This window comes from Dipodomys merriami, unplaced genomic scaffold (genome assembly GCF_024711535.1).
Source record: "Dipodomys merriami isolate MVZ:Mamm:240054 unplaced genomic scaffold, mDipMer1.0.p SCAF_56, whole genome shotgun sequence".
In the NCBI taxonomy this organism is placed as follows: domain Eukaryota; kingdom Metazoa; phylum Chordata; class Mammalia; order Rodentia; family Heteromyidae; genus Dipodomys; species Dipodomys merriami.
This window is the reverse complement of record NW_027206135.1, coordinates 6,713,745-6,741,509: the sequence shown is the minus strand read 5'-3', so window position 1 is coordinate 6,741,509 and position 27,765 is coordinate 6,713,745. Positions and strand designations below refer to the sequence as shown.

The window sequence follows — 27,765 nt, the reverse complement described above, 5'->3', positions numbered from 1 at the left end:
GTTGTAAAGTTCGTTTTCGACTATCTATCTATCTATTATTGTGAAAATACTGTACAGAGGGGTTACAATTACATGGACAAGGTAATGAGTACATTTCTTATCAAGCATTGTTACCTCTTCTTTTGTTTCTCCTTCCCCCCCCCCCCACGCCAAAGTTGTAAAGTTTGTTTTTCAACATAACGACTTGTACATCTCATTGTTGCAGTGGGTCCACCTGTATCCTTATTTAAACGGTTTGTTTTTGCCCTTCCCCTCCACAAAAACTTTTTCATTTTAAAGCTATGCATTGATTATCAAGGAGGCCTGGAGCCTTTTGAGGTTATGCTCTGAGTTGGCATGTGGAATCTTGTCCAAGTGCTGGAGCCTCTGACTCAGTATTGTGTTTGTAGTCCATTCACCTCTGTGTTACGTTTTCCTTTATGTAAGCTGTGGAACATAAGAATAATACCTTATTAAAAACTGTTTCCCAACAGATCTACACTGATGATGAGGTCTGGGGGTGGACAAGTAGGAATAAAATTAGTACAACTAAAATTGACTGAACACCCACACTACATGTTGGCAGGTTCTGTGGTGGATTCTCCCTTGCCCACCCCCAATTCTATAGTAACATCAATTTGATGTACAAGGGGGTTTCATTTTGACATGTCCATATATGCATACAATGTACCTTGGTCAGATTCACCCCTACAAAACTCTCCCTCCACCTCTCTATCTCCCATCTCAAACGATTGTCAATAAGACTTATTGTTCCATTTCTGTGATGAGTCATTTACATACCATTTATTGTGTTGATTAAAAAATCCAACAACTGGTATAGGGGAGTTACTGGCTAATCAGGAAGGCCATTAATGGTTCTGGTCATGGATCTATGTACTGTCTCAGGGGGGACTGCTGGGGGAGGCCAAACCACTCATGTAAATTTGGAAAGCCAGTGCAGGGAGTCAGCATTTCCTCTCAGGAACATCCAAGGACTAAGTCCATTTTCTCTCCTGCTACTTAAATCCAGCAGAAGAAAGTAGCCACATGAAGGCTAGCTAATATCAATCCCAGAGACAGGTATTCTGATATTATTTGGACAAAAGTAGATTAGGCTAAGAAGTTAACACTTTAGTGATTCCCCTCTCAAGAGAACTGTTTGCTTCTTTTTCTTATCTGTGTTTCTCATGCCTGAAGTTCAGTTATGAGTTTCAAAACTTACTTTCAAAGCTTTACTTCCTTTCTTTGTGATAGTACTCCCAGTCCAGGTGTCTTTAATGTCTTGAAAGTAATACTCAAAAGAAAATATGAGCTGGGTACTTGTGGCTCATGCCTGTAATTCTAGCTACTTAGGAGGCTGAGATCTGAGGATTGCGGTTCAAAGCTAGCCCAGGCAGAAAAGTCCATGAAACTCTTATCTCCAATAAACCATCAGAAAACTGGAAGTGGCACTGTAGCTCAAGTGGTAAAGTGCTAGCCTTGAGCTGAAGAGTTGAGGGACAGCACCCAGGCCCAGAGTTCAAATCCCATGACTGACAAAAAAGAGAGAAGAGAGAGAGAGAGAGAGAGAGAGAGAGAGAGAGAGAGAGAGAGAGAGAGAGAGAGAGAGAGAGAGAGAGAGAGAGAGAGAGAGAGAGAGAGAGCACAGAACTAGGTTTAGAGTTTTTATGTACACGTTTAATCAGACAGGCTGACTGGAAAGATTGTAAATTTAGAAGTCATCTCTGGTTCTTCACAGCTTTCAACATCAAAGGCTTTAGAGCCTTCAGTGAAGTCCCCCAGTGTTTGAGCTGTGATCACAACCTTTTCAGAGGAGAGGTGAGGGTGAAATCTGACTCAGTAATTACTGTGGAACAACCAAGAACCAACTAGAGGAAAAAAACAGAAATGACTAACAAACCATGGAAGGGGGTGCTTCCTTCACTTTTACTGGCCTCCTTACAGAGAAGAGTGTTCCATTAGCTTTGCTTTTTGGAGTTTTCCCTCAACAACAGACAATGGCAAACCCTCCTAAATCTCTTCTGTGGAGACTCACTTTTTCCAGTCAGTCTTCTTCCCTTTCCTCCCTCCTTCTTTCACTCTGGCTTCTCATGAGCCATCTTAATACTCAATGTTGTGTTGAATAAGAAAACTAAACAATGGAGGAATGAAAAATTGTCAATAGATTATTTAGAAAACCATGACAGCAGTTGCACCTTTCAGAGATGTTGGTAAAATTGATCTGAAAAGTAGAGAGAAGGTTCTTTCCCTTGGTAAAGCTCCTCCATATTTCAGGTCTAGGTCCCAGATCCTGTTCTGGAAAGAGAGCTATCCTTTGACTAAGAGGTTTATTATTATTATTATTATTATTTTGACACTGCAAATGGTCACATTTTTATTTGGTACATGCAGAATTGCATTCACTAGTGAACGGCTTTCCTAAAATTGAAAACAACAACAACAAACAAGAATGTTTAGGATGGAGATTTCTTTTTTTGTAAGAGCCTTCATGGTGGTGCCTGAAGGATATGAAGGAGATGGTCAGCAGGTGGGATCCTCACCCTTGAAGCTGGAAATGAAACGCTGTTTGGACAGGGCCTAAGTGCCAGCGAAGGACAGTACCAGCCAAGGATCAGGGTGAGGGCTGGCTGCCGGGTCAGGTCCTCCGAGCAAAACAAGGAGGATGTGGGACCTGGCACAGGAAGGAGCCTGTTGTGTATTGGCGGGCTTGATTTTAGGTTGATGGTCAAGGAAAAGACAAGAAAAACAAAAATGGCCAGATCTTCAGAAGGCATAAAGATGCAGCTCGGGTTGGCCTCGAACTCATGATCCTCCTGGCTCATCCTCCCCATTGATTACCAGTGAACACCGTGGCCAGTGGTGACAGGTGTTGGCCAAACAGTTCCATGAGGTTGTTGATGCGCACTCGGCCCGCTGCTGGCCGGCCCCTTCTCTCACTGTGTCTGCGCCAGCTCCGTGTCCCCCTGTTTCACCCACTCATGCGGCCCCGTGGCCACCCACCGCTTGCCGCCAGGGGGCGCCCGCGGCTCGCCGACGCTCGCACGCAGGACGGTCTTCACTCGCCTCGTCCTAGCTTCCACCTTCCCAGTTTATACGCTTTTAGATTAAAAACTTATTTCCTTCTACGTTTTGAATTTTTAATGGGAACTCAACTTTCACGTTTGTTTTTTCTTCTGTGAGAATCCCTGTTGGTCTGGCTTTGGACACTCAGAACTTCTTAGTTTTTTTTGTTAGTTTCCTCTTCTATTCCTTTTAATCGTTATTGTGAATCTTGAATAACCCGTACTATCTTCCTTAAGCCTGCTTCTGTATTCCTTTGCTTTGCTGAGAAAATTGATGCCATCATATATAAAGTTTCTCAATTTTCCATCCTTCCCCCTTTACTTTGTTTTAACCTACATCTGTTAAAGCCAAAAGCTTCATTTATGTTTATTCCATTCATTACGCGCCCATTGCTTAGCTTTTGGGTAGTAGGCACTTTGTAAGTATGTCTTGGGCACTTATTGAATTCTTTTTGCAATTTATCCCTATCCTCTCCTAACTTTTTCATTTCTCCACCCTCTACCTTTTAGTGTGTAAATACATTCAAACTTTAACCATAAAAAAGAAAAAACAAATGAAATTGTCAAATTGTCAAAGAATTAGAACCTTCCTTATCATGGGTCTGCATTCATTCCCTTGCTAACATGTATACATATACATACATACATATATATATATAATATTTGTTTGTTTTCTTTCTCTGCTGAAATAAGCAGAGGAAAAACCTCAAAAACAATCTCCAGTTCCAATCTCTACTTCCATTTCTTTTCATTTTTGAAGCCATCAATTTCCAGACTCAGTCACACCCTGCCAATGGAATTTTTCTTTACTAAGCTCATATATCACATTAGTATTGGGAAGAATTTACTTGTACATTTCCTTTTTCTTGGAACTCTCCTATTCCTTGAATTTTGTGACATGAAGATTTTTTTTTTCTGGTTCTTCTTACTTGCTACCAGTTCGCCTCTTTTCTCTTCCTGTTGGATTTCTGACCCTAGTGCTGTTACCTAGTACTCTGAATGTGATGATCTTTTCTTCACTGAACAAACACCCCTTGCAAAATCTCAACAATACCATGGCTTGATTGATGAAAATGGTTCCAAATGGTTCTCTAGTTTACAACCATCTTTTTTTGTTCAGATCTGAGACAGATAGCTCTGAAGGATTCTATGAATCTCTGGAAGAATAAAATTTCAGGAATGAAAATAGCAAGTGTAAAGGTCCTGAGTAGGAGTGTGTTGAGCATATTGAAAAAAGGGCAAAGAAGCCAGTTGAGGCTGGAGCTGAAAGAATTTGGAGAAAAATTAGTAGGAAATTAAGACAGAGACGTTAAGAGGAGAATGATTAAATTAAAGTCTTAGGATCTTTTTGCTTTTGTTTTGTTTGGGTCTTAGGGCTTGAACTCAGGGCCTGGGCACTGTCCATCAGCTGCTTTTGCTCAAGGCTAATTCTCTACCACTTGAGCCACAACTCTACTTCTGGTATGTGTGAGTGTGTGTGTGTGTAATTAGATTAGAGTCTCACGGACTTTTCTGCCTGGGCTGGCCTTGAACCACCATCCTCAGGCTCCTGCTCTCAGTCTCCTGTGTAGGTATGATCTCAGCCTCACTGGGCTCCTTTGTTCTAGTCCCTATTTCTGATTTCTAACTTCCCAGTGTGGGGCTTACATTAATTGGAGTCTGAATTAATTATCTCCTTTTCCAAACTTCCTTCTCTTCATTTTTAAACTTCGGCTAACCACTAAGACACATTTGACTTATCATAGTCAGTCCCTCTTCCTCATCTCCTACATGCACTCCACTCAATTCCTTTGTGTGCTATTTCTGAAATACAAATTCTATTTCCAAAATGTCACCACTTACTACCTACAGTTAGCTTCCTTCTTCCAGCCTACATCTGCACACAGACATTTAAACTCAAGAGGGGCATTAATTTCTCTAGCTTCATGTAAATCTAGGAAATTTAGTTTATTCATTATTAATTTCTGCACCACAGGAAAGCACAAAGAAGGAAGATGAGATCGATGTTAGATATGATATTGGCACACTAACCTGAGCTTCCTTTACATGGTTCCCTAAAAGGACATGCTCTAGATTGAGAAGCACTTTATTTTTATGTATCTACAACAGACTAAAAAGCCAGATACTAATGGCTCACACCTGTAATCCTAGCTACTCAGGTTGCTGAGATCTGAGGATTGTGGCTGGAAGCCAACCCAATTAGGAAAGTCTGTGAGACTCATATCTCCACTAAAACTACCAAAAAGCTGAAAGTGGAGTTGTGGCTCAAGTGGTAGAGAGCTAGCCTTGAGCAAAAAGATGGTCAGGACAAAGCCCAGTTCAAGCCCTAGGACCAACACATGCATGCGTGTGTGTGTGTGTGGGGGGGTGGGTGCGCGTGTACCCACACCCACACACCACACCCACGTGCACATGTGCACACACGCACACACACATGTACACACACACAGAGAAACAAAGTCACTCCCTCAGGGAAGCTTTCTCTGATTACTCTATCACAGTAGACTTCTCTCTGTTATCTTCTAATTTCCCTTTATTAAAGTATGCATAACAGACATTATTCTGAGTTTCATGAAGACAGTAATGAAGACCACTGACAACATTCAGGCTTTCATGCAACTTAAGAGTCTAATGGAGGGGGCTGGGAAGATGGCTCAGTGGTAGAGAGCTTGCCTTGCATGCCTGAGGCCCTGGGTTCGATTCCTCAGCACCACATAAGCAAAATGAAAAAAGCCAAAAGTGGCACTGTGGCTCAAGTGGTAGAGCGCTAGCCTTGAGCTGAAGAGCTGAGGGACAGTGCCCAGGCCCAGAGTTCAGGCCCCATGATCGGATTCCCCCCCCCCCCAAAAAAAAGGAGTCTAATGGAGGAATCCAGGCAAGATTCCTATGTAGAAATAAATAATAACGTATTTTCTAAAAATGATCAGTGCTGTGAGGAAAGCGAGGGCAACAGGACAGCATGAAGAGGTAGAAGATGGGGAGGAATTTTAGGCAGAGATAGAAGAGATAGTTCTCTTTAAAAATTATTCTTATATAGGTGATATACAGAGAGGTTACAGTTACAGAGATCAGATAAGGAGTACATTTCTTTTTGGACAACGCAGAGACATCTTGGAGAGGATGAGATGCTGGGGTGAACACTGGAACAATGTACATGTTAGATAAGCATTGTACCCCTGGGCCACATCCATAGCCCCTGATTCTTTTTCTTTTTCTTTTTTGAGACAGTCTTGCTATGTAGCTCAGACTGGCCTTAACTCTGTCTCCTGCTTCATCTCCCTCATCCTGCTTTCTGTAATGGAATTACATGCATGAACCATCATGCCTGGCTTATAATGAGATTTTGAGTATAAATATGGAGGAATAATAGAAGCTACCCATGAGAACTGCCACAAATAGGGAGAAACCAGCTTAAAGACTCTGAGGTAGAATGAATTAGTCATAGGACAATTCATGGTCACTCTCTCTGAAACCCGCCTTAATAGCTTTTACCATGGGTATAATAATACTTTTATTTGTGTTTACCTGCTTAGAGCTACTACTTATTGGTAATTGCCTGTTATTCTCATGATCCCTGAGGAATGAGGCCTCATCCGCCTTGTTCAAGGTCAGACGGTCTGCTTACTTAGTTTAGTACCTGGGCATACCATGACAGTTAAATGCTTGTTTACTAAGTCAATAAATGACTAACAACTTTTACTAAATGCAGCCAATTAGAGGATTAAGTTGTTTAATAAAGACTTTTTATTTTCTGAATATAAGATGATAATATTCCTGAAAGTAATAGAAAGACTATGTTGGAAGGGTAAGGAGCCAGGGGGAGGTAAGAGAGAGGAGACAATGAGATAAAGTAATAGGGAGGAGGACATTATCAAAGCATGCTATATTAACATATGGAAAAGTCAGAGTAAAGCTAATTATTACATTCCCTTAGAATGCTTTAGTAATTATAATAAAATGATAGTATTGACTGTTCCTATCAAGCCTCACAGGTAAGTAGCCTCCTTTTTGATTCAATTTTTTTGTGCAGGTACTGGGACTTGAACTCAGGACCTGGGTGATATTCTTTAATTTATTCACTCAAGGCTGTCACTAGAGCAGCAACTCTGCTTCCAGCTTTATATTTTATTTTATTTTTTTCGGGGGGAGGGGTTTGGTCATGGGGCCTGAACTCTGGGCCTGGGCGCTGTCCCTCAGCTCTTCAGCTCAAGGCTAGCACTTTACTGCTTGAGCCACAGCGCCAATTCTGGCTTTTTTTTTTTCCCCTGCTTATGTGGTACTGAAGAATCAAACCCAGGGCCTCATGCATGCAAGGCAAGCACTCTACCACTGAGCCACCTTCCCAGCCCTGCTTTCAGATTTTTAGTGGTTAATTGGAGATAAGGGTCTCACAGACTTTCCTGCTCAGGCTGGCTTTGAACCAGAACCCTCAGTCTTTTGAGTAGCTAGGATAACAGATGTGAGCTACTGGTGTCCAGTTCAGGCTCTTTCTTGAATCCTTCCTCCCTTGAAAATCTCTGCCCTCAAAAGGCCATTGTTGCAATTTTCATTAGATTGTTATCAAATCCTAAGTGGGATTTTGAGATGGAGCTTCTTCTTCCATCATTTCATAAAGTCTCAGTCATATTTAATGTATGGAAATAAACATAGGATGGGAGAAAAGCAGAATTTTGAATAACTATGGAGCACCCAGGAGATGTCTAGTTAACAGAATCTAGGACTACAAATCTATTTATGGGACAAGAATCATCAAAGAAACCAAGCTAGGGAGAGGTAAGGAGGAGTTGGAGAAAACTAGGTTATTGTGATTTAATGGGAGCTGAAGGGAGAGATTCTTCAAGAGTGGGGAGAGCTCTGCAATGTCAAATATTCCAGACGCACAGATTGCGGAGGAAAGACATGGACATGTAGAATAAATGGCGAGCCTCCAATGCAGCCTCAGCGGAATGGGGAGGCTAGGTATGAGGCAGGGAAAGCCATTTATTTCAGAGAAGCAGTAGCTAAAGATCAGAGATGACCTCTCTCTCCTTCCTTCATTCCTCAGGGAGCATCATCAGCTAACTGCTAGGAAGAGCAAAGTCAGGGGGCCAGCTTGTTCCCTTTCCATTGTTGAAGTCAACTTCCCAGTCCATTCTTCTCCTCACCTTGAAATCCAGAGTGAAACATTTGTCCAGTGTCCCAGGAGCAGGGACTTCTCTCTGCTTAGCATCTAGATAATTTGAATTAAAAATCTAGCCATGGTTGTCTTCTTCATTATCAACTACTCTGGACCCCAGAGGAGACTGATTCATCACTAGGAACTTCAGGCCAGTGTCTGAAAGCCACAAAGACTCTAGATGTGTGTTTGGCAGTGGGATGGGGGAATAAATAAGGGGAGACCAGATACTGTTTCTTTGGAACTAGCTGTGTGCTGCTTTGACCAATATAGGATAAGGTAAAGATTCATGGCTTATAAAACTTAAATATATTTTTTAGGGATCAGGCAGATACCACGAGTGGCAAAGGCAGAGCAGGTTAAGGATGAAATGGAATAGAATAGAACTTAGAACACATATTGCTCAGCTGTTTTCCTGCAGGAATATGGTTCCAGTGTGCTAAAGAGAAGTAGGAAATCAGGAACTGATTTCCATGTTTTTCAGGTTGGTAATAAAAAAGTAGATGTGGGAGACAAAACATCTATAACTAGGACTCTGGTCTCCAGCTATCACTTTGTGACTTAATGAAGTATAAAGGGAAATAACTGCTTCATTTCTTTTGCAGATCTGGTGACTGAGCCAGGGCTTTGCATAAATGATCTGCCACTGAGCCACACTACCAGCATTTCTCCATGCATTACTTGCCACCCCTCCCCATTCCCGCAACATTTCCTTCCTGCTATCCCTGCCCTGCTTTCCTTGGCATTCATTGAGCTTGGATAGTTTTCTCCTGGTTCCTTGTTTGCTGGCTCTGAGGAAAGAAGACAGATGGGCAATGCCTTCTACTGTGACTGGGGATGCTGGGAGATATTTCAACCCTAGTTTAGTTTCTCAGATCCACAAGGATGCCATCAGTTTTAAAGCACCCGAGGGCAAACACAGAACCTCACTGAGAAAATTAATTTCCATTTAAAACCCATCCTTATATAACCTGAATATAAATAGGAATGCTTCTATCTGTGCATGGTGGCGCAGGCCTGTAATCTCAGCACCCAGGAGACTGAGACAATAGGATTTGGACTTTGTGGCCAGCTTAGACTACATAGTGATACCCTATCTCAAAAAACTGGAAAATAAAAAAGTAAATAGCATGTTTTTCCTATCACATATACTTGAATCACTCAGGGGCTTGGATAATACTATTATCTGACTCCCAGCCTAGACCTATTATTTATTTATTTATTTATTTATTTATTTTTTTGTCCAGTCGTGGGGCCTGAACTCTGGGCCTGGGCGCTGTCCCTCAGCTCTTCAGCTTAAGGCTAGCGCTCTACCACTTGAGCCACAGTGCCACTTCCGGCTTTTTTCTTTTTTCTTATGTGGTGCTGAGGAATTGAACCCAGGGCCTCAGGCATGCAAGGCAAGCGCTCTACCACTGAGCCACCTTCCCAGCCCCGCCTAGACCCATTAAATCCATCTCTCTAGAGGATGGATGGACTCTGTCACTGCAGTTTCAAATGCTTCACAGATGACTCTAATGAACAGCCAAAGAGCTAAGAACCACTACATAGGTAATAGGCTGGTATGGATAAGAACATGAAAGCATGTAAAAATCTGGAATTCTTCCTGGGGTAGTGAAAGTATCAATGAATGGCACGAAGGGCCAAAGAGCATTAGAATGGGACTGTGGTATGCTCCATGGTTCTGTGGCTTATAGGCTGTCTGGCTGGGAGTCACCTATATTCCTAGCTACTCAGGAGGCTGAGATTTGAGGATCACAGTTTGAAGCCAGCCTAGACAGGAAAGTTTGAGACTATTTTATTTCTAATAAAACACCAAAAAAAAAGCGCCAAAAATGGAACTGTGGCTCAAGTGGTGGAATGCTAGTCTTGAGCAAAAAACAGGTCAGGGACAGTGGACAGGTCCTGAGTTCAAGCTCCAGGATAGCGTGTGCAGGGACACACACACACACACACACACACACACACACACACACACACACACAAGCAGAGTTTGTGATCACTTATGATTGAGGACTACTTAAAAGTAGGGAGGATTTGTTTTTCCTTTTCATTACTTTCCTAGGGTAGCCAATCAAGACAAATCTGATGGGAATTAATTCCTGCTACTATGAGATTATTAAAGAGCAAGCTTACATTCTGGAGTTCAATCTCCAGTACTTGAAACAAGCAAAAACTCTACAGACCCACTGAACAAGCTGGAAAATACTTCCCAGCAAAAGAAGGAATTAAAAAATGGAGCCAAGACAAGAAGTGACGTAGAAGCAGGGCAAACAGTAACTTTTCTCATTATGCCAAAAGTTTATGAGATTCTGTGAGTTCTGGGGAATGAAATTTAATAATAACATAAATAACAGCATTGACAATTGAAGAGTGACATCAGTGATATCCAGGTGCTATGATAAAGGCTGCAAGTATTCAGTCAGCCCTTGGAATCCCTCGGAGATTGATTCTAAGATACCCCCCAACCTTTCACACCAGTTCTTTATGATGATGTAGTAGTTGTGTATAACTTGAGCATATCGTTTTGTCTACTGTAAATAATATCTATATTATTCACAACTCAATACAGTATAAACAATTTCCTTATTATATTATTTAGAGAATAATGACAAGAAAAAAGTACACATGGTTAGTAATGATATTTTTACCCCCAAATATTTTCAGCCCAAGTTTGTTTGAATACACAGGCAGTATATAGTTAGTGGGCCCATTGAATTGTCTTATTTAATTCTCATACAACCACATTGGATAGTCACTTAAAAACAATATAGATGTTAGGGTTTCTGTCAAAATAGTTATTATCTCTACTTCTTACAATATAATCATCCAGGGGTGAGGAATATTTGGCCAGTGTGTTGTGTAAGGCCCTCAAAATCACTTGATACATGGTGGGACAGACAAGTATGCTTCTCATATGCCTAAGGGCATATAAGATTTTATAAATATCCAAATGGCCTCTGGCAGAAGAAAAAATCCTCACCTCTGGATGGGAGAAATATACCTAAACAAATAAAAATAAATACAGAGGATGAATGATAAACATGGAAGGTGTAACAATAAAAGGCAATGTACTTCTGGGAAATTCTTAAAGTGAGACCTAAAGTATAGGAAGAACCCAGCAGACAGAGGAAGGACCTTGAAAAAGATGTAAATAATGAGTTCAAGCCCCATGACCGATAAAAGAGTTGTAAATAACAGAGAGGACCTCTTCCTCTGTCAGTGAAGCTGAATGGTCAGGAAGGGTAAATAGAGGGACCAGGAGAAGAGTTATGCTACTTAAGTCTAAGCCAGACCACCCAGGATCATGGAGACGGGATTTCTTTCCAAGTGCAATGGGAAGCCTGTGTGGTTGTAAACAGGCAAGGGAAGGATTTGATTTATGTATGCTAGCTTTCTTGTAGAGAATGGATAGGAAGCTACAAGAGCAAAGTCAGGAGAGTTGTTCAGAGGCTATTGAGTATTCCAGGTAGAAGTGGTGAAAGTTGATTATAGGTTGGTCACTGGAGAAAAGTGAATGGATTCAAGATAAATTTGGAAGTAGATTTCAAAGCATTTGGTGATTGAAAGCTGTAGTCAGGGATGACTTCGATTCCTGGTTTGAGCAGTAGAATTGATGTATTGCCACCCTTTTTGTTTCTTCAAGTTTTTTGTTTTTGTTTTTGTTGTCGTTGTCGGTCATGGGGCCTAAACTCTGGGCCTGGGCACTGTCCCTCAGCTCTTCAGCTCAAGGCTAGCGCTCTACCACTTGAGCCACAGCATCACTTCTGGCTTTTTCTGCTTATGCGGTGCTGAGGAATCGAACCCAGGGCCTTATGCATGCAAGGCAAGCACTCTACCACTGAGCCACCTTCCCAGCCTTCAGTTTTTAAGACTAATGTTCCAAGAGATTAGGAAACACATTGTAGGAGGTATGTTTCAGGATATGCATGCCATGCCATCCAACTCCAGGTGCTGCACACCTAGCCAAAATACTATATTCTATTTCTAATAGTCAGATCCTGTTGCTTTCTGAAAGGAGAGACGTGATCACCTGCTGAATTTATAACCTGTCAACTATAACTCTGCTTGTTTAGCTTCATAGAGAAAGTCAGTAGGCAGGAGTGTTAATGGAAATAGGTTTTGCCTGGACTGGATTGAAAAGCATTATTTGGATTATAGGCTGGAGATGTTGTCACTTCTTAGGTGTATGACTTAGGTAAGCAGGATCAAGTCTGAAGGACTGGGAAGCAAGAATCCTAGGTATTCAGATTCTGTTGCCAGGAAGAAAACCAAAAACCAAGCTTTCCTTTTTAGGATCAGGAGATGGGTCATTCCTGAAATATGCTGAGGTCTTTCAGCAACTTACTTGATGTCATTAAGGCCAGTTGCCCTGGGAGAAAAGGGCTTTCTCTACAGGAAAAAAGAGGAAAATGATATAGGTTAATAGACATCAGAACAGCAGCCTGCCAGACTAGACCAGGCAAGACAGCCCTGACAGTTAGATAGTAGGGATACTGATGGCATGAAGCAGGATTAAGTGAACAAAAACAAAACAACCCAAGATTGTTGAAAACTCAGTTATGTGTATTGACCCTAAACACAAAATAACTTCATTTTGGTGATGTCCTGAGGATTTTGACAGCCAGTGGGTATTTGGGCATCTGTAAAATCGCCCTTTTACATTTATTTTATTGTGAAAATCAGAGGACTGAGGAGAAGGATAAGAATATGAAAAATAGGGATTGATCATGACTTTACCTCCCTGGAATGATTAATGATGGAGTAAATTGTTAATGAATCATCATTTTTCTTTAGTGTTGGGATTTCCATTTCCTGTAAAAAGAAACATATTTTTTTGGATCACAAAGAGACAAAGAGATCCATGCATTTTCCATTCTTGGGAAAGGCAGTATGACAAAACCAAGAAATGTTTAGCAAGAGGACTAGCAAAGGACTGGGGTATGACTTAAATTGCAGCCTGTCTAGCAAAAATGAGGCCTTAAACTGGGCGCCAGTGGCTCACACCTATAATTCTAGCTACTCAGGAGGCTGAGATCTGAGAATCACAATTCAAAGCCAGCCTTGGCAGGAAAGTCCATGAGACGCTTATCTCCAATTAACCACCAAAAGGCTAGAAGTGGAGCTGTGGCTCAAAGTGATAGAGTACTAGCCTTGAGCAGAAAAGCTCAAGATTGCATCCAGGCCATGAGTTCAAGTCCCAGTACTGTCAAAATAAAGAGGAGTAGAAGACCAAGCACCAACAGCTCAGACCTGTGAGGTTTTAGGGGTAGATCTTAGGTCTCAAACAAAATAGCAGTACCCCAGCAAGGCTGTGTGAAACTATATACCCAATGATTATTACATTATTTCTTTTGTCTGAATTTTTTTTGTTAGCAATGACTATAGCTGCATGTTTTGCTTGCTCTATTTATCCCTGTCTTTCTAAAGACCTGGGCACCATGTTGTTGTGGTCTCCTAAAATATTAGGCACTAGCAGACCAGGAACACCTTGATCTTAAGAATGGCTTTGCCTGGAATATATGCTGTAGTAGTAACAGCCCCATGTATGTGTCTTGTAGATTTCTTCACAATTTCTGACATTTGGGAGTATTTAGACAATTATCAAGACCTCTGCAGAGAACTTATTCCGGTCCCCCCACCTCGGCCCCTGGCAAGAAGCAGCTAACAAGTTAACTGGAGATTAGTGTTTCTGGTTTGATGGAGACTGTTTTCAGCTTGCCTTCAATAGGAATTAGGAAAGGCAAATAGGGCAAGTACAAGTAGCCTTTCTTGTCCCCTCTCTTCAAGGATCTGACTTCACAAATACCTGAGATTTGCTTAGGAAATCCAAGACTTCTATCTGGCCATTGTTTTCACCAACTTCAGAATGCCAAGTTTTATTTTGCCTATTTTTCAAGGGCACAAGACTGGACTTTCAAGATGTATAGTATTATTTAGAAACATGCCGCTGCAGGTGCTTTGTGTGTGGTGGGGACAGAAGAGTGACGGAAATTTTTGATGCTTGGCTACAGCCATCTATTATGTTGCTAAAGGGGAGAGGAAGAATGAGGGCTGCCCATATAATTAAAATCTCTTACTATGGAGGAGTTGCAAATTCTTGCCCCTCCTCTCTTTAGGGATCATTTCTTTTCTTTCTTTCTTTCTTTCTTTTTTTTTTTTTTTTGTCAGTTATGGGGTCTGAACTCTGGGTCTGGGCACTGTCCTTCATCAGCTCTTCAGCTCAAGGCGAGTGCTCTACCACTTGAGCCACGAGGACAATTCTGGCTTTATTTTTCTGCTTATGTGGTGCTGAGGAATGGAACCCAGGGCCTCATGCATGATAGGCAAGTACTCTACCACTGAGCCACCTTCCCAGCCTTAGGGATCATTTTTTAACTCCCCTAATGTGCCTACTACATCCAGGGTGAGAAGCTTGCAGTAGTTTGCTTTGGAAACCCTAGCTTAGTGCAACCCTGATCTCCTTGTTTGTATGTATGTATGTATGTATATATGTGTGTATGAATATATGTATGTGTGTATGTGTGTGTGTATGTATATATTGTGTTGGTATGGTGTGGGGCCTGAACTCCTGAGCCTGGGCACTGACCCTTAGCTTTTGTGCTCAAGGCTGGTACTCTACTACTTGAATCACACTCCACTTCTGGCCTTTTACTGGTTAACCAAAGGCAAGAGTTTCAGGGATTTTCCTTCCTAGGCTGACTTCAAACTGTGACCCTAAGATCTCAGCCTCTTGAGTAGCTAGGATTATAGTTATTAGCCACCAGCACAGGCTCAGCAAGTATTCACCTAATTCTCCAGGCTATAAGAGGAAGATCTAATTTGTACTTCAGAGAGCTTGTAACCACACCAAATAAAAAAGATGTACTAATGCATCAAGCCGTTAGAAACCACTGGAAAACAAGGTAGGAATAAACATTCTTTTAGGGGAAAGACTGGCAGACTCCGGAATGGTTTTGCATATAACTTTGCTGTCCCTGTTGCTATCTTCTCCCCTCAGGGGTGAATACCATTTGGATCAGTCAGATAATTGTGGTGATAGTTTGTAGATAGTCATTGTTAAAGAACGACAATAACAACAACAACAACAAACAGCCACAATGATGGAATACCAGGCTGAATGGACTCACCTGTCTTGGATGAGTGATCTGTGCATACACAGTACTTCCTGGAGAAACTAAGGTGTTTGCTGAGTTTTGCAAGGACTGTACTGTTAACACAAAAAAGGTCAACATTAGTGGTACAAGGACTTGGCTGTTGTCCCCAGGGCCTAGCTTTTTCCAGAACATTTTCTGTTTTCCCCAAATTAGTTGTTCTAGGCCTTGCCTTTAGTGTTCATTCATTTTTGACAGTCTTTGGATTTCTGGGTTGAAGCAGAACCTTTTCAGTCATATGGTTCTCATCTGATCTCATCTCTTGGGTGAGAGGTGATCTTGTGCCCTTGTGCTTCAGTGTCTCCCTCAGATACGTGCAAGATTCAGTGACACTGCCCAGGGAAGAACTGGAAATGCGGCCCTCTGAGGCTTTGTACTTGGATTTGATCATTGTAGAGATGAAGAACTGCCAACTGACTTGTGTAAAGTCACATAGGTACTGATGGATGAAATAGGAACTCAAATGTGGATCTTCTGACTCAGACCTGGTATTCTCTCTGCAACAATGTGTCTCCTATCTCTCACTCATGGGATGAGATTCAAAGCCAACCCCACTCCAGAGTCTGCATTTCCATCCCTAAATCATATTTTCTTTTTCAACTCTTTCTGTATACTACCCATGCCCTGGCTGAACAGAAATGACAGAATCATAGGCAGTCTGGTTTTACTCTTTTGAGGCTCAAGCTGTCTTTGAGTTGCATTTTTTTTTTTGTGACAATGGATAGGCCACAAATAATTTCACTGGCACTTTTTTATTCTGGTGACCCTGGTAGTGACCCTAATCTTGCTCTAGGAAACCATGAAATTCCTCACTTGCTTGTGAGGGACGCTGGGGGTGTCTCATGTCTAGTTATCTCTCCTTATACTATAAGATCTGTCTAAACAGTGATGTCCTGATTTCTTCCTCTTTTATTATTCAGCCCCTTGACTAGACCTCTTCATGCATTGCTTCCTGTCTACTTTATGATTGGCAGTTAACAGTCTGATGCTTACCAGGATGCTGAGGTTGCTCAGAAGAAACATGAAAGGAATCTGAAAAAAAAAATAACTGGAAATTGAAACTAGTGACAGCAGTGAGAAAAGCCTTCTTACCCTTCTTTCAATAGGAGTCAGTAGATGTGTCCAAAAGATAGAGCAAGTGGGCAGATGGACTCTGAGGCTGAGTCTTGCTTTTCCCACTAGGACACCTCCTTCAGGATATTAGCAGGTGTATAGTCATGCCAGTGGGCTAGCTGAGCAAGGGTTTGCATCCCCCACCCCACCCCATTCAACTGTCCTTCACAAGAGATCCTTGGCAATGAGAGACTGCAGACTCTAAATACCTGCACCCTTGGAGAGAAAATTCAGAAGAAAACCTGCCTCTTCTTTTCCTCCAAACAAGTATGCACACAAGGCTGATTATAAGTACGGCGACAACAAACGTAGTTATAATCCATGTACCTCCTTGGTATAGATTTTCCTTAGTTAAGACACCTGGAAAAAGAAAAAAAAACACTCAAGTGTGTCTTGAGACACATTTAGTGGGGCCCAGAGTGTTGGTGTCAGTGCCTCTATGGGGTCTCTTCTAGGCTCTCTGCAGGGGCTGGGTGTATTCATCTATATTAGAGCTCTGGAACTCTGGCAGGCCTTCTGGGGAATGGGAGTCCATGTGACAGAGGGCCTGGTGGAGATGGGGGAGAAAGCAATCCTGTCTACCTGAGACCTTTGCTCTCAGAGGAGTGCTTGGGGAAGAGATAGAAAGGGGCATGGGTGAGAGGCATGTCCCCTTCCAGCTGCTGGTTGGCTGCTTCCCACTGCTACTATCTTGGAGATCATGCAGTGTATGAGGATATGCTACATGCTGCAGCTGCTCAAGGCTCTCAGAGTGACCCAGGGTACACTGTTACCTTCGCAGAGACTCTGGGCAGAGACAGATAGAGATAATTTGGTGACTGGATTCTTAGCTATGCAGGTATAGTTCTGTCCACTGGAATTCTTGGGGTCCCAGGAGGTAGTAAAGTTTGTTCCATTGAGGCAGATGTTTCTTGAGTCCTGCCACCAGAATGAGGATGTATCGTCTGCATTTTCCACAGCACAGATCAGGTGGATATCACAGGTCTCATTCTCAGACAGTTGAACATGGTTGATAACTTTTAAGTTTCTCAATTGTCCTATGGACAGAGAAAAGACCTAGGTTAAGGACAAATTGCTCGACTCAGTTCCCTGTGAAAGAATCTTTACCTTTCTTTTTTTTTTTTTTTAAATCCCATCTCTGATGTGTGCTATAGTCTGTTTACTCTGTAAAAGATTCTGTTGGGATTACCTAATTGATAATAGCAAGGTCTAGGATGATCAAATGAAAGAGACATCAATATAAGACCAAATAACCAATAAGAAGAATGGGAAAGGAGACTAAGGTTGCCATCAACTAGCTGTGTAATTTGGGGCTGTTCATATGACCTGGCTCCAGGTAATCACTTGTGCTGCTTCTAGGCCTTGGATTATACCTTTTGTAAACAATTTGGAGACTAAATTCAGGATCCTGAGGCAAGAGTAAGCAGGCATTCCAGAGAGCACAGAATGCAATATGTTCAGTCATTTGAGGGGGTATGAGATGCAGAAATTTCTGAGATCAAGGACTAGAAAGACAGAAAGTCAAGAAAAATCTCCTGACCTGCTCTTGGCTGCAGTCTTGAAGAAAAGAGGATTCAACAAAGAATGGATTAGAAGATTAGAAGAAGCTGAACAATTTTCATTAGCTGAATAGGAGTTGTGAAGATTATATATGTATATATATGATCTTAGAATTGAACTTTGTGTATAGGAGGAGTACTTGCTTTGGAATCAGGAAAAAGTGGGGTAGGATCATGGCTTTATCATTTATTGACTATATAACCATAGATACATCATATTAATTATTAATAACTTTTGTCATCTGGAAAAATCAGGCAACAATACCTACTTTTCAAGTAATTATGAGGATGCACAGGGCTGGCAATTATTTGCCATGAATGTCACATCTCATCCTGTGTCCATATCTAACCTGACAAATATATTTTATTACTTTTTTTTTTTTTTTTTGCCAATCCCAGGGTTTGAAGTAAGGGCCTGGGAACTGTCCCTGAGCCTCTTTGTTTTCAAGGCTAGCACTCTACCACTTGAGCCACAGCACCACTTCTGGCTTTTTTTTTTTTTTTTTTTTAAATTGGAGATAAGAGTTTCAAGGACTTTTTTTGCCCAGGCTGGCTTCAAACCATGATCCTCAGATCTCAGTTTCCTGACTAGCTAGGATTACAGGCTTGAGTCACCAGCACCCAGCTTATTTTATTACTTTTTAACCAAGGTTCTAGATTCCATTCTCAGCATTGCTAGAAAAAAATGATCCCTGCTCTCTGCTCCATGGTACTCCTGTTATTCACTATAGTGTTGTTATTAACATTCTAGCTCCCTTAGACACCATATTATTTGTTTATAAACAATGTGTATTATTACCTGCTTCTACTCTCCAACCAGAATGCCAGCTCCATGACATATTCTAGAAGAGCACCTTGGCCAACAAATATTGTCTATGCAACAAGTAAACATAATTTTAATATCTTCAAATTCTTCAAATGTTTTCCTTAACACTGTAATCTAGTCAATTGTTCTTAATTAATTGATAATTTGTTTATAAGATCACACTTTCTCCATCTGTATCTTGGCACATAGAGAATAATTGGCTAATGTTTGAAACAAATCACATCTATCCTTTGAAATTTCTTTGCAGTGCTATGAAACAGTTGGTAGATGTTATACATTATTTCTTTGTGTGTTTACCTTTTAATAAAAAATACTCCAAAATTCCTGAGCATGAATTGGCATTGAGCTCTAGGAACATTGTTGTTCTTGAAGCCGTTTGTTTGTTTTTTCCAATAGTGTCTGAAAAATATTGTCTCAGCAATGTGATAGAGCCTGGTATGGCATCTGTTCTCAGGCTTTCCACTGTCTATGTCTCCCTTCTTCCCATGGGTCTAGCATTGTCTTGATGATCACTGATCAGACAGGGTGATCCTGCTGGTAGTGGTTTGAATAATGATCTCCCAAAGAAACAACAGTGTCCTACTTCTAAGAATCTGTCAACAATACCTTCTAGATGAATGGTCTTTGCAAATGAAATTAAATTACATGAGGAGGGCATCTTGGATTATCTGTGTGGGCCCTAAATTTAATGAGTAATGTCCTTATAAGAGAAAAGAGAGGAGAAAGCATAGAAAAGAGGAGAAGAATTGTGATCACAGAGGAAGAAATTGGAACGATACAGCCTCAAGTCAAGGAACACTAAGGAATGCTGATAACAAGCAGAAGCTGGGAGAGCTAAAGATAAGCTGGTCTTTCTAGGGCCTCCCAGAAGGAAGCTAGAAGAAACAAGAATAGATGGTCTTCCGGGGCCTCCCAAAATAACATAGCCCTGTATATACCTTGATTTTGGACTTCCAGTCTCCAGGGCTTTGTAAGAATACTTTTCTGTTGTTTAGGCCATGAGCTGTGGCATTTTGTTTTGTTTTGACAGCCTCAGGAAATGAATCTGCTGCCCTGGGCTCTGTCCTTCAGCTCTTCAGCTCAAGGCTAGAGCTCTACCACTTGAGCCACAGCGCCACTTTCAGCTTTTTTCTTTTTGCTTATGTGGTGCTGAGGAATCGAACCCAGGGCCTCTGGCATGCAAGGCAAGCGCTCTACCATGAGCCACCTTCCCAGCCCCAACTGTACATAAATTATTTGGGAAGGACAATCACTTGACATTTGTGACTGTGACGAGGCTGGGTCTAGACATAAGATTATATCTATCTCATGGAGCCTTGTGAGGATTATATGATAGACACGTGATACACATGTTAACAGTGTCATTAATATTCCACTTCCATTAATTCTATTAGATTGCTGGTTGCAAGGGACTATTTTACTGGGTGAGGTAGAGTGATTCAGGATTCTGATTCTATTGAGGTGATATACTGGATTCTTGGTAGAGAACCACAAGACAGGTTCTATTCTCAACTCTGCCACCATTTGACGGTGTCATGTCATTGAGTTGTTTTACTGTGGAACCTCATGGTGACTCTTAATGCCATCCACATTATACTAGATGCCAGTACACACTTATAATCATATATGTTTAAAATATGCAATTTGATTTTTGCCCCTACATAATTAAATCTCACATTTAGACTCACTGAAAATCCTCAAAGTATAACCAGAAGGCACTATAGTGGTCGTTTTCGTGGTGAACTGGATGCTGTAATGTCCTGTGTCTGCCATCATCAGGTTGCTGAGATTCAAGGAATACATCTGGGTGAAGTTTAGCCGCTCTCCCCACCTTGGATTTAGCACCATTTTAACCTCACGTTTTAGATCTATGGTGACAATAGCTGTTCCATTGTAATGCCAGGTGATGATCGACACATCCACTTCTGTAGGAAGCTTCACGGGGAGGATTACTGACCCCCCTAGAATCCCATTTACCACCAGAGAGGTCGAATTGCTTTGCGACACTGCATTTCCTGGAAACACAGAAGGAAAAGGTTGTAAAACTGCCCCTGATAATCACTCTAGCCCCAGTTCTTTCACCATTTCCCTGAACTCTGTCAGTTTGTCAAAGCTCTCTGAAACAAACCTAGAAGATGTGATGAAGAGAGAAATCATTAGAAGCGTTGCAATGGACAACCACATACCCAATGGCTCCATCTCCAACAAAATGTCTAGCATTCATGGCTAAATTGAGTAGTTGGTCCATATGCCTCAAGAGCAACAGAAAAAAAGTAAATAATACATTTCTAGTAGAAGAAGACTTTTTCACTCTTTTGTCTACCAACCTGCACCCAGCCCTGTATATTCAGCTGCCTTTGGACTTATTTTTTTCAGTACTGCTCATCATCTGACATACTTTGTAATTTTATAACTTTGTTTTCTTGGTTCTTTTTCAATTCTTCTTACACAGTGGTTCAAGGATTTGCCAGATACAGATCCTCTCTTGCTTAGCACTTTTCTTATTTCTCTTGCTTTGATAAAATTGCAATTATTAGGGTTATTTGTAGTTTGTTTTGTTTTCAGATAGGGTCTTGCTATATAGCCTAGTGGCTTGGATTTACTATGTAGCCCTAGGTCGGCCTCAAACTCATGATCCTATCTTCACTTCTCAAGGGCTGGGATTATCATTATGTAATAACACTCCTGATTTGTTAGTTTACTTAATAAGTCATTTATTTTATTATTTGTCCAATTCCATGTTGATCAATGAACAAAAAATTAGAAACCATGGCATTCAGACTATATTTTTTGGTTATCTTTAAGTATCAGTTCTTGGACTGGATACCGGGCATCAGACAAAATTAAGATATTACTATTTATAATCCCATGATTCTCTGGGTTTGCCACCTGGTAGAGGAACTTGACAAATAAATGACTAGTTATTATGGTGTGATGGGTTAGCCACTTATCTAGGAGAGGGGCTTGTCTCTGTATTGTCCTTATATTACTACTGCACTGTCCTTGTACGACTACTGCACCATCAGTGCTGGACACTTTTTTTCTCTTTGTTATAGATTACTTCCTTCCTTTTTCTAAACTTGAGAGTAGGCATTATGCCTATTTTTCTGTATTGCTATAATGTAACACAATTTCTAGTACACTAAATATTGATATGATGGAAGTATTGTGCTCTGTGGGAAAATATATAGGGAGAATGTTAGACAGGGACAGTTGGGTGCGGTCAGGAAGTACTTCACAAGAGATAACGTTAGGGGCTGGGAAGGTGGCTCAGTGGTAGAGCATGTGTCTTGCATGCCTGAGGCCCTCCCTGGGTTTGATTCCTTAACACCACATAAGCAAAAAGAAAAAAGCCAGAAGTGGCGCTGTGGCTCAAGTGGTAGAGTGCTAGCCTTGAGCTGAAGAGCTGAGGGACAGCGCCCAGGCCCAGAGTTCAGGCCCCACAACTGCACCCCCCCCCAAAAAAAAAGAGATAACGTTACAAGAGAATTCTGAATAATAGGTAGGAAATTTCCATTACTTTATTATTAGTAGTAACCTTTCAAGAATGTCCTCATTCTTTACTGCTTTAACTATGGCTCCCTCTACCTAAAATGCTCTTCCTTACCTTTTCTATGTGACAAGCTCCTATTTGCTTTGTAAGGATGAGCTTGTTTCTGCTTATATTGGTGGAGGGGGCAGTTTGGAAAAAAGAAAAAAGAGTCAATCCTTAAATTCAAAAGGTCCTATTGACATAGAGTAGACATTTATGCATTTATATGGAATTGAATTGAAAGTCCAGAAATAAGAATGCCAATACCATTCAATAAAGAAAAAATTTTCTCTTCAGTAAATGATGCTGGACAATTATATATCCATGTGTGAAGGAATGAAGTTGGATCCTTACCTTTTACCATATACAAAAATTAACTCAAACTGCATTAGTCAACTAAACGTAAGAGAGAAAACCATAAAACTCTTAGAGGCAAACATAGGGGAAAATACACATGCTCTTCTACTTGACAATAAATTCTTAGATGTGATACCACAAGCACAAACATAAGAACAAATATGTTCTACTTGATCAAAATAAAAACTATTTTTTTAAACACCAGAGGACATTGGATCACAATCTCATCAGCGAAGCCTTAACATTTTGTTAGGCCAGACACAAAAGATCATATATTGTATGATTTCATTTATATGAAATACTTGGAATAGGCAACTCCATGGAGATGGAATGCAAATTGGTGTTTGCTAGGAGCTGGGGAGAGGAGAGGGAGAAATGGGAGGTGATTAGGCATAAGGTGCTTATACAATATTATAAGTGTGTAAAATGTCATGGGACTGTACACTTTAAAAAGTATTTTGTCTCATTGGAATTTCACTTTAATAATAGTGTGAATAGAGATACAACTGATCTGGAATGAGGAACAAAAACTGAAAGAGAAGGCTAGCAAGAGCACAGTGGAGATGGACCACAGATTCTGAGAGGTGGAAAGACATAGGTATATTCATACATAAAATGGCTCTCTTCTTGTAATGAGCAAAAATAACCATCTGAAGGTGTGAATGGTTGGTACAAAGTAGACTTCACTGCTCAGGGGTGGGAGGCTATCAGTTTCTAATCATTTAGCTGCAGAGGCTTGTACACTTTTAACTCCGGATCTCAGAACGGGGCTGAAGATACAGCTCAGCGGGAAAGTACATACTTGGTCTATAGCACCACAAAAATAAGGAAGTAAAAAATAAAAATAAAATAAAATCTCAGAACTAGACCACTTTACCTTTCTAACCAGTATTCTCACCTGAATCTCAGAACACCCATATATACTTCTTGAAAGATAGAAATAGTTTTTAATTTTTCCCTACCACCCAATCTCCATATGACTAGAATTTAGAACCTTGCTACTCAGAGTGGTCCATGTTAACCCTCAACCTAGAATCAACATTCTAGTAAAATTATCAATTCAGTTATATACTCATTAAAATCTGACAAGTTCCCATCTACAAAGAACAAAATGGATACAGAGATGAGATTCATTTTCTCCAGGACATCAAGATGGTTGATTTTGTTTCTAACAACTGTTTGGTCCTATTAGTTTCTCCCCTCCATTTGTGTTAGGATTTGAATTCTCTTTCTTAAATTTTTTAATTAAAAAGTTTTTTTTTTGAATGGGGACAGAAAAGTCCCGGCTGAGGCTCTTATCTCCAATAAATGATTCAGAAAAAGCTGGAAGTGGCACTGTGGCTCAAGTGGTAGAACTAGCCTTGAGCAAAAGATGCTCAGGAACATCACCCAGGCCTAAGTGCAAGCACCAGGACAGGCACAAAACTTTTTTTTTTTTGAGACAGGATCCCACTCTATAGCTCAATAGCCTCAACGTAGAGATTCTCATGCTTCTGCCTTCCACATCCTGGGGCTACCGGATTGTGCTACCAAACTTGGCTTTGTTCTGTTCATTTTGCCAAGGCTTGAGCTAAAGGAAGTGAGATTATTTCGCAGCATAGTTTGTATTTGTCTTTTAGCTACATTTCCTATTTGAGAACATGAAATGACTAATTTCCCTTCAAGCTTCTTCCAGAGAAAAATTTAATTTGTCCCACACTCTTGCCACTGTGATCTTTCCTGTCTTCAGTCTCTCCAAACTCTTCTGGACCTTTACATGTACAATTCCTCCTGCCTAATCTGACTCCTCTTTTGTTTAATCCCTTAAATCTCAGAGATCTTGCTTTTCCAGAAAGTCTATTCCTTACCAAACCTATCATTTGTGAAGTTGGGACTGGAACAGTGCATATTCTATAGAATATTAAGAAAAATCCCACAGCAATGGGGAGAAAGAGAGAAATTTCAACACGAAGACATTCAGAATAATTGTAGAGGAGGTTTTGCTTTACAAGGAGGTTAAAAACTCAAGCCACCCATTTCAGGCAAGTTTTGAAATGGCTCTGGAATGAATGGAAGAATTCCCTTCTCTTTTTGCATTTTATTTATACCATATTCCCTGAGATTCTGTCCTCATGCTATTTCCTCCTTAGCTTCATTGATTGTCTCTATGCCAATGACTCTCAAGTCTCCTTAGCCCTGCTTTCAGGACATCTTGTGAGGTACTAGAGGAGCCTCCATACCATAATAACCATCCTCCAAGAGGAATCCATAAGACTCCCAGCTCTGGGATCCTGCTCTATGGAGATTTTATACTCTTGTTTTGCTTTCAAATAAACTGTCTGCTTAAAAAAAAAGAAAGAAACCTCCTTGTGAATGTCAGCCTGATATCTTAAAACTAACAGGTCCTAAATCGAACCTGTTTTCCTCCCATATCTGCTCCTCTACAACATTGCCACCTTGACTGCCTTCTCTGAGATGTGATTGCCCTCCTCCCTACATTTCATATTCATTTTCCCTGATTACATTCGTCTTATTTTCTGTCACTACCTAATGTACAATTTTACTTGCTTATAGATATGATTCCTGCTAAAATCTTAACTTCCCAAGAACATAACCTGGGTTAGTATTGCTTACAATATGTGCCTCAAAATATTACAATGCCAGCCACACTTTCTGTAGGCATTAGATGATTGTTTATGGAGTAACTTAATGAAATCCTCCTTTCCTCAAACTCCTCTAAATTAACCAGCTAGTTAATTCAACAGCTATGACTATCTCTGTTTTCTCTTGTGCAGCTGACAGGTTTGTTCAACTGGCCTTATTTCTCAGACTCTTCAAGAGTTTGTCACATGCTGGCTAGTGTAATTTGGGCAAGTTACTTAAATAATCTTAGCCTCAGTTTTTCCTGTTAAAGTGGGCATATTAATAGTTTAAATTCAAAAAATTGTCGAGACTTCTAAACATAATGTATGCTTAGCACTGGGCTCAGAATCTGAAATAGATAAACATTCAATAAATGCCATTAAAAAATTAACTTTCTCTATGCTAGCTCTGAGCTACTTCTGTTGTTCAGGACTACTCTCCCTAAGACTATACTTCAGCCCAAATGGACAAGTTTTGGGTTCCCAAAAGACATAAACCTTCATTTTTCTCTATGTAGCAAGCAGTCAGGAATAAGAAACAAGCTACATCAGTCAGTTCCTTTTTGATTGCTGTATAAAGCATAGCTGGACTAAGCATTTGGTTTATATCAAATCCAGTTGGAGCTGGAGACTTCTTTTTCTTTTTTACACATGGCAAAAGACAACAAAACTATTTATTTCTGGTGCTTTGGTTTGGCCCCAAAAAGTTGGGCTAAACTGAACCAAAGGCTTTCTTTTTTTCCCCCATAGACTTTCTTTTTTTAAATACACATTTTTTTTATTGTAGAGATAGTGTACAGAGGAGTAACAGTTACATGAGCAAGGTAATGAGTCCATTTCTTATTGAGCATTGTTACACTCTTCTTTATTTTTCCCCCACCATCCCTTTCCTCCCTACCTCCCCAACTCCTCTCTCCCCTCTCCCAACTCCCTCTTACCACTCCCCCACCCCCCCTCCCCCGCAAAATTGTAGTTTTCAACATAGTGTGTTGGAAGTCTCATTGTTACAATGGGTCATCCTGTATCCTTATTTCAGCATTTTTTTATTTCCCTTCCCCTCCCCAAATTAGAAAAATGTATCCAAGATGCAGGGCACACCGGGCGCCGGTGGCTCACACCTGTAATCCTTGCCACTCAGGAGGCTGAGATCTGAGGATCGAGGTTCAAAGTCAGCCCGAGCAGGAAAGTCCGTGAAACTCTTATCTCCAATAAACACTCAGAAAACCTGAAGTGGCGCTGTGGCTCAAGTGGTAGAGCGCTAGCCTTGAGCTGAAGAGCTGAGGGACAGCGCCCAGGCCCAGAGTTCAGGCCCTCTGACCGACCCCCCCCCCCAAAAAAAAAAGACGCAGGGCACCAGAAAGAATCAAATACAGTGACTGATCAGGGGTTATACCGTGGGGGAGAAACAAAGAAACAACAACAAAAAAATCACATAGTACATTGTAAGTACATTAAAAAGAACAGCAACAAAGACAAAACCACTTGTGTCCCTATCTTGGGGTTCATTTCGCTTAGCATCAGTTTAAATGGTCATAGGTACATAGCTTTTGACCTCTCCTGCTTGTCCTAGACATATACTAGTTATTGCAGATAAGGGAAACCATGAGACCTATTTATTTAGATTATCATCGGGAAGTCCAGAAAGCAACCTATTGAAGAAGTCACATAGTAGTACAATAGCTAAATTGTATACCATTTTACTTAACCTGAGTTCTCTTTACACAACAACCTGCTGGTTATAAACCCCAAACCATCATGGCTTACAGAATCTCATTTCTTAGGTCCCAGAAAACATGTACTTCACAGGTGAATCCAGTTAAAGTAGCCATCCCCAAACCACCTCAGTCTGTAGCATTCAAAGTGGAAGAAGAAAGGTGGCAGTTTATCAGGAACCATTGCCACCCCTACTAGATCCCTGAGCAGAGAGCCAGCCAGTCAGCTGTAACAGGTATTTAGACTGAGCTGGCTGCACCAAAGCAGGAGTCCCGCAGCAGCTATGTGGGTTTGGATAGGCATTTACCTGAACCAAGGCAGAAGACAAATGGGAGAGATGGAAGCAGCCAGAACATCTTCTGAGAAGTAGAGACAGGTACTGGTGATCTTGAGGCAATCAAAACTTCCTGCTATTCTGTCATAACTTGTAAGTGGTTCTTACTGAGACTTCCTCCTCCCTCACACTAAAACTCCTTCTGCTACCAATTTTGAATTTCATTACTAAATTGTTCATGAAAATAATTTTAACTTAAAAAATTTATTAAGCTTAACAATGCTCTGTGTTGTTGGGTGGAGTATTTGCACATGTCTGTTAGGTCTGATTATTTGTTTGTAGTGTTGTTCAATTCCTCTATTTCTTGAGTTTCTTTAATTCTTTGTCTTCCTTTCAGCATATTTAAGCCTTTGTCCGATG

At 40.9% G+C, this 27,765-nt stretch overlaps 1 protein-coding gene across 6 annotated transcripts; it reads right to left on the bottom strand.

Annotated features, from left to right (window-relative positions):
* Window position 1: 1 nt before the first annotated feature.
* Window positions 2–27,494, bottom strand: Slamf6 (SLAM family member 6). 6 transcript variants are annotated; one of them, XM_070000273.1, is made up of 9 exons: window positions 27,379–27,494; window positions 20,537–20,863; window positions 17,237–17,500; window positions 16,791–16,823; window positions 16,344–16,382; window positions 15,327–15,406; window positions 12,937–13,011; window positions 12,545–12,588; window positions 2–426 (listed from the first exon to the last, which is right to left on the bottom strand). In XM_070000273.1, exons 1-9 carry the CDS (start codon window positions 27,425–27,427, stop codon window positions 372–374), a joined length of 966 nt encoding a protein of 321 aa, XP_069856374.1. In that variant the 5' UTR covers window positions 27,428–27,494; the 3' UTR covers window positions 2–371. The 6 variants fall into 6 exon arrangements, with proteins under 6 accessions (XP_069856374.1, XP_069856372.1, XP_069856376.1 ...); XM_070000271.1 differs by having other exon boundaries at window positions 4–426; window positions 16,710–16,823; window positions 27,379–27,493; XM_070000275.1 differs by having other exon boundaries at window positions 4–426; window positions 16,710–16,823; window positions 20,708–20,863; window positions 27,379–27,492.
* Window positions 27,495–27,765: the final 271 nt, after the last annotated feature.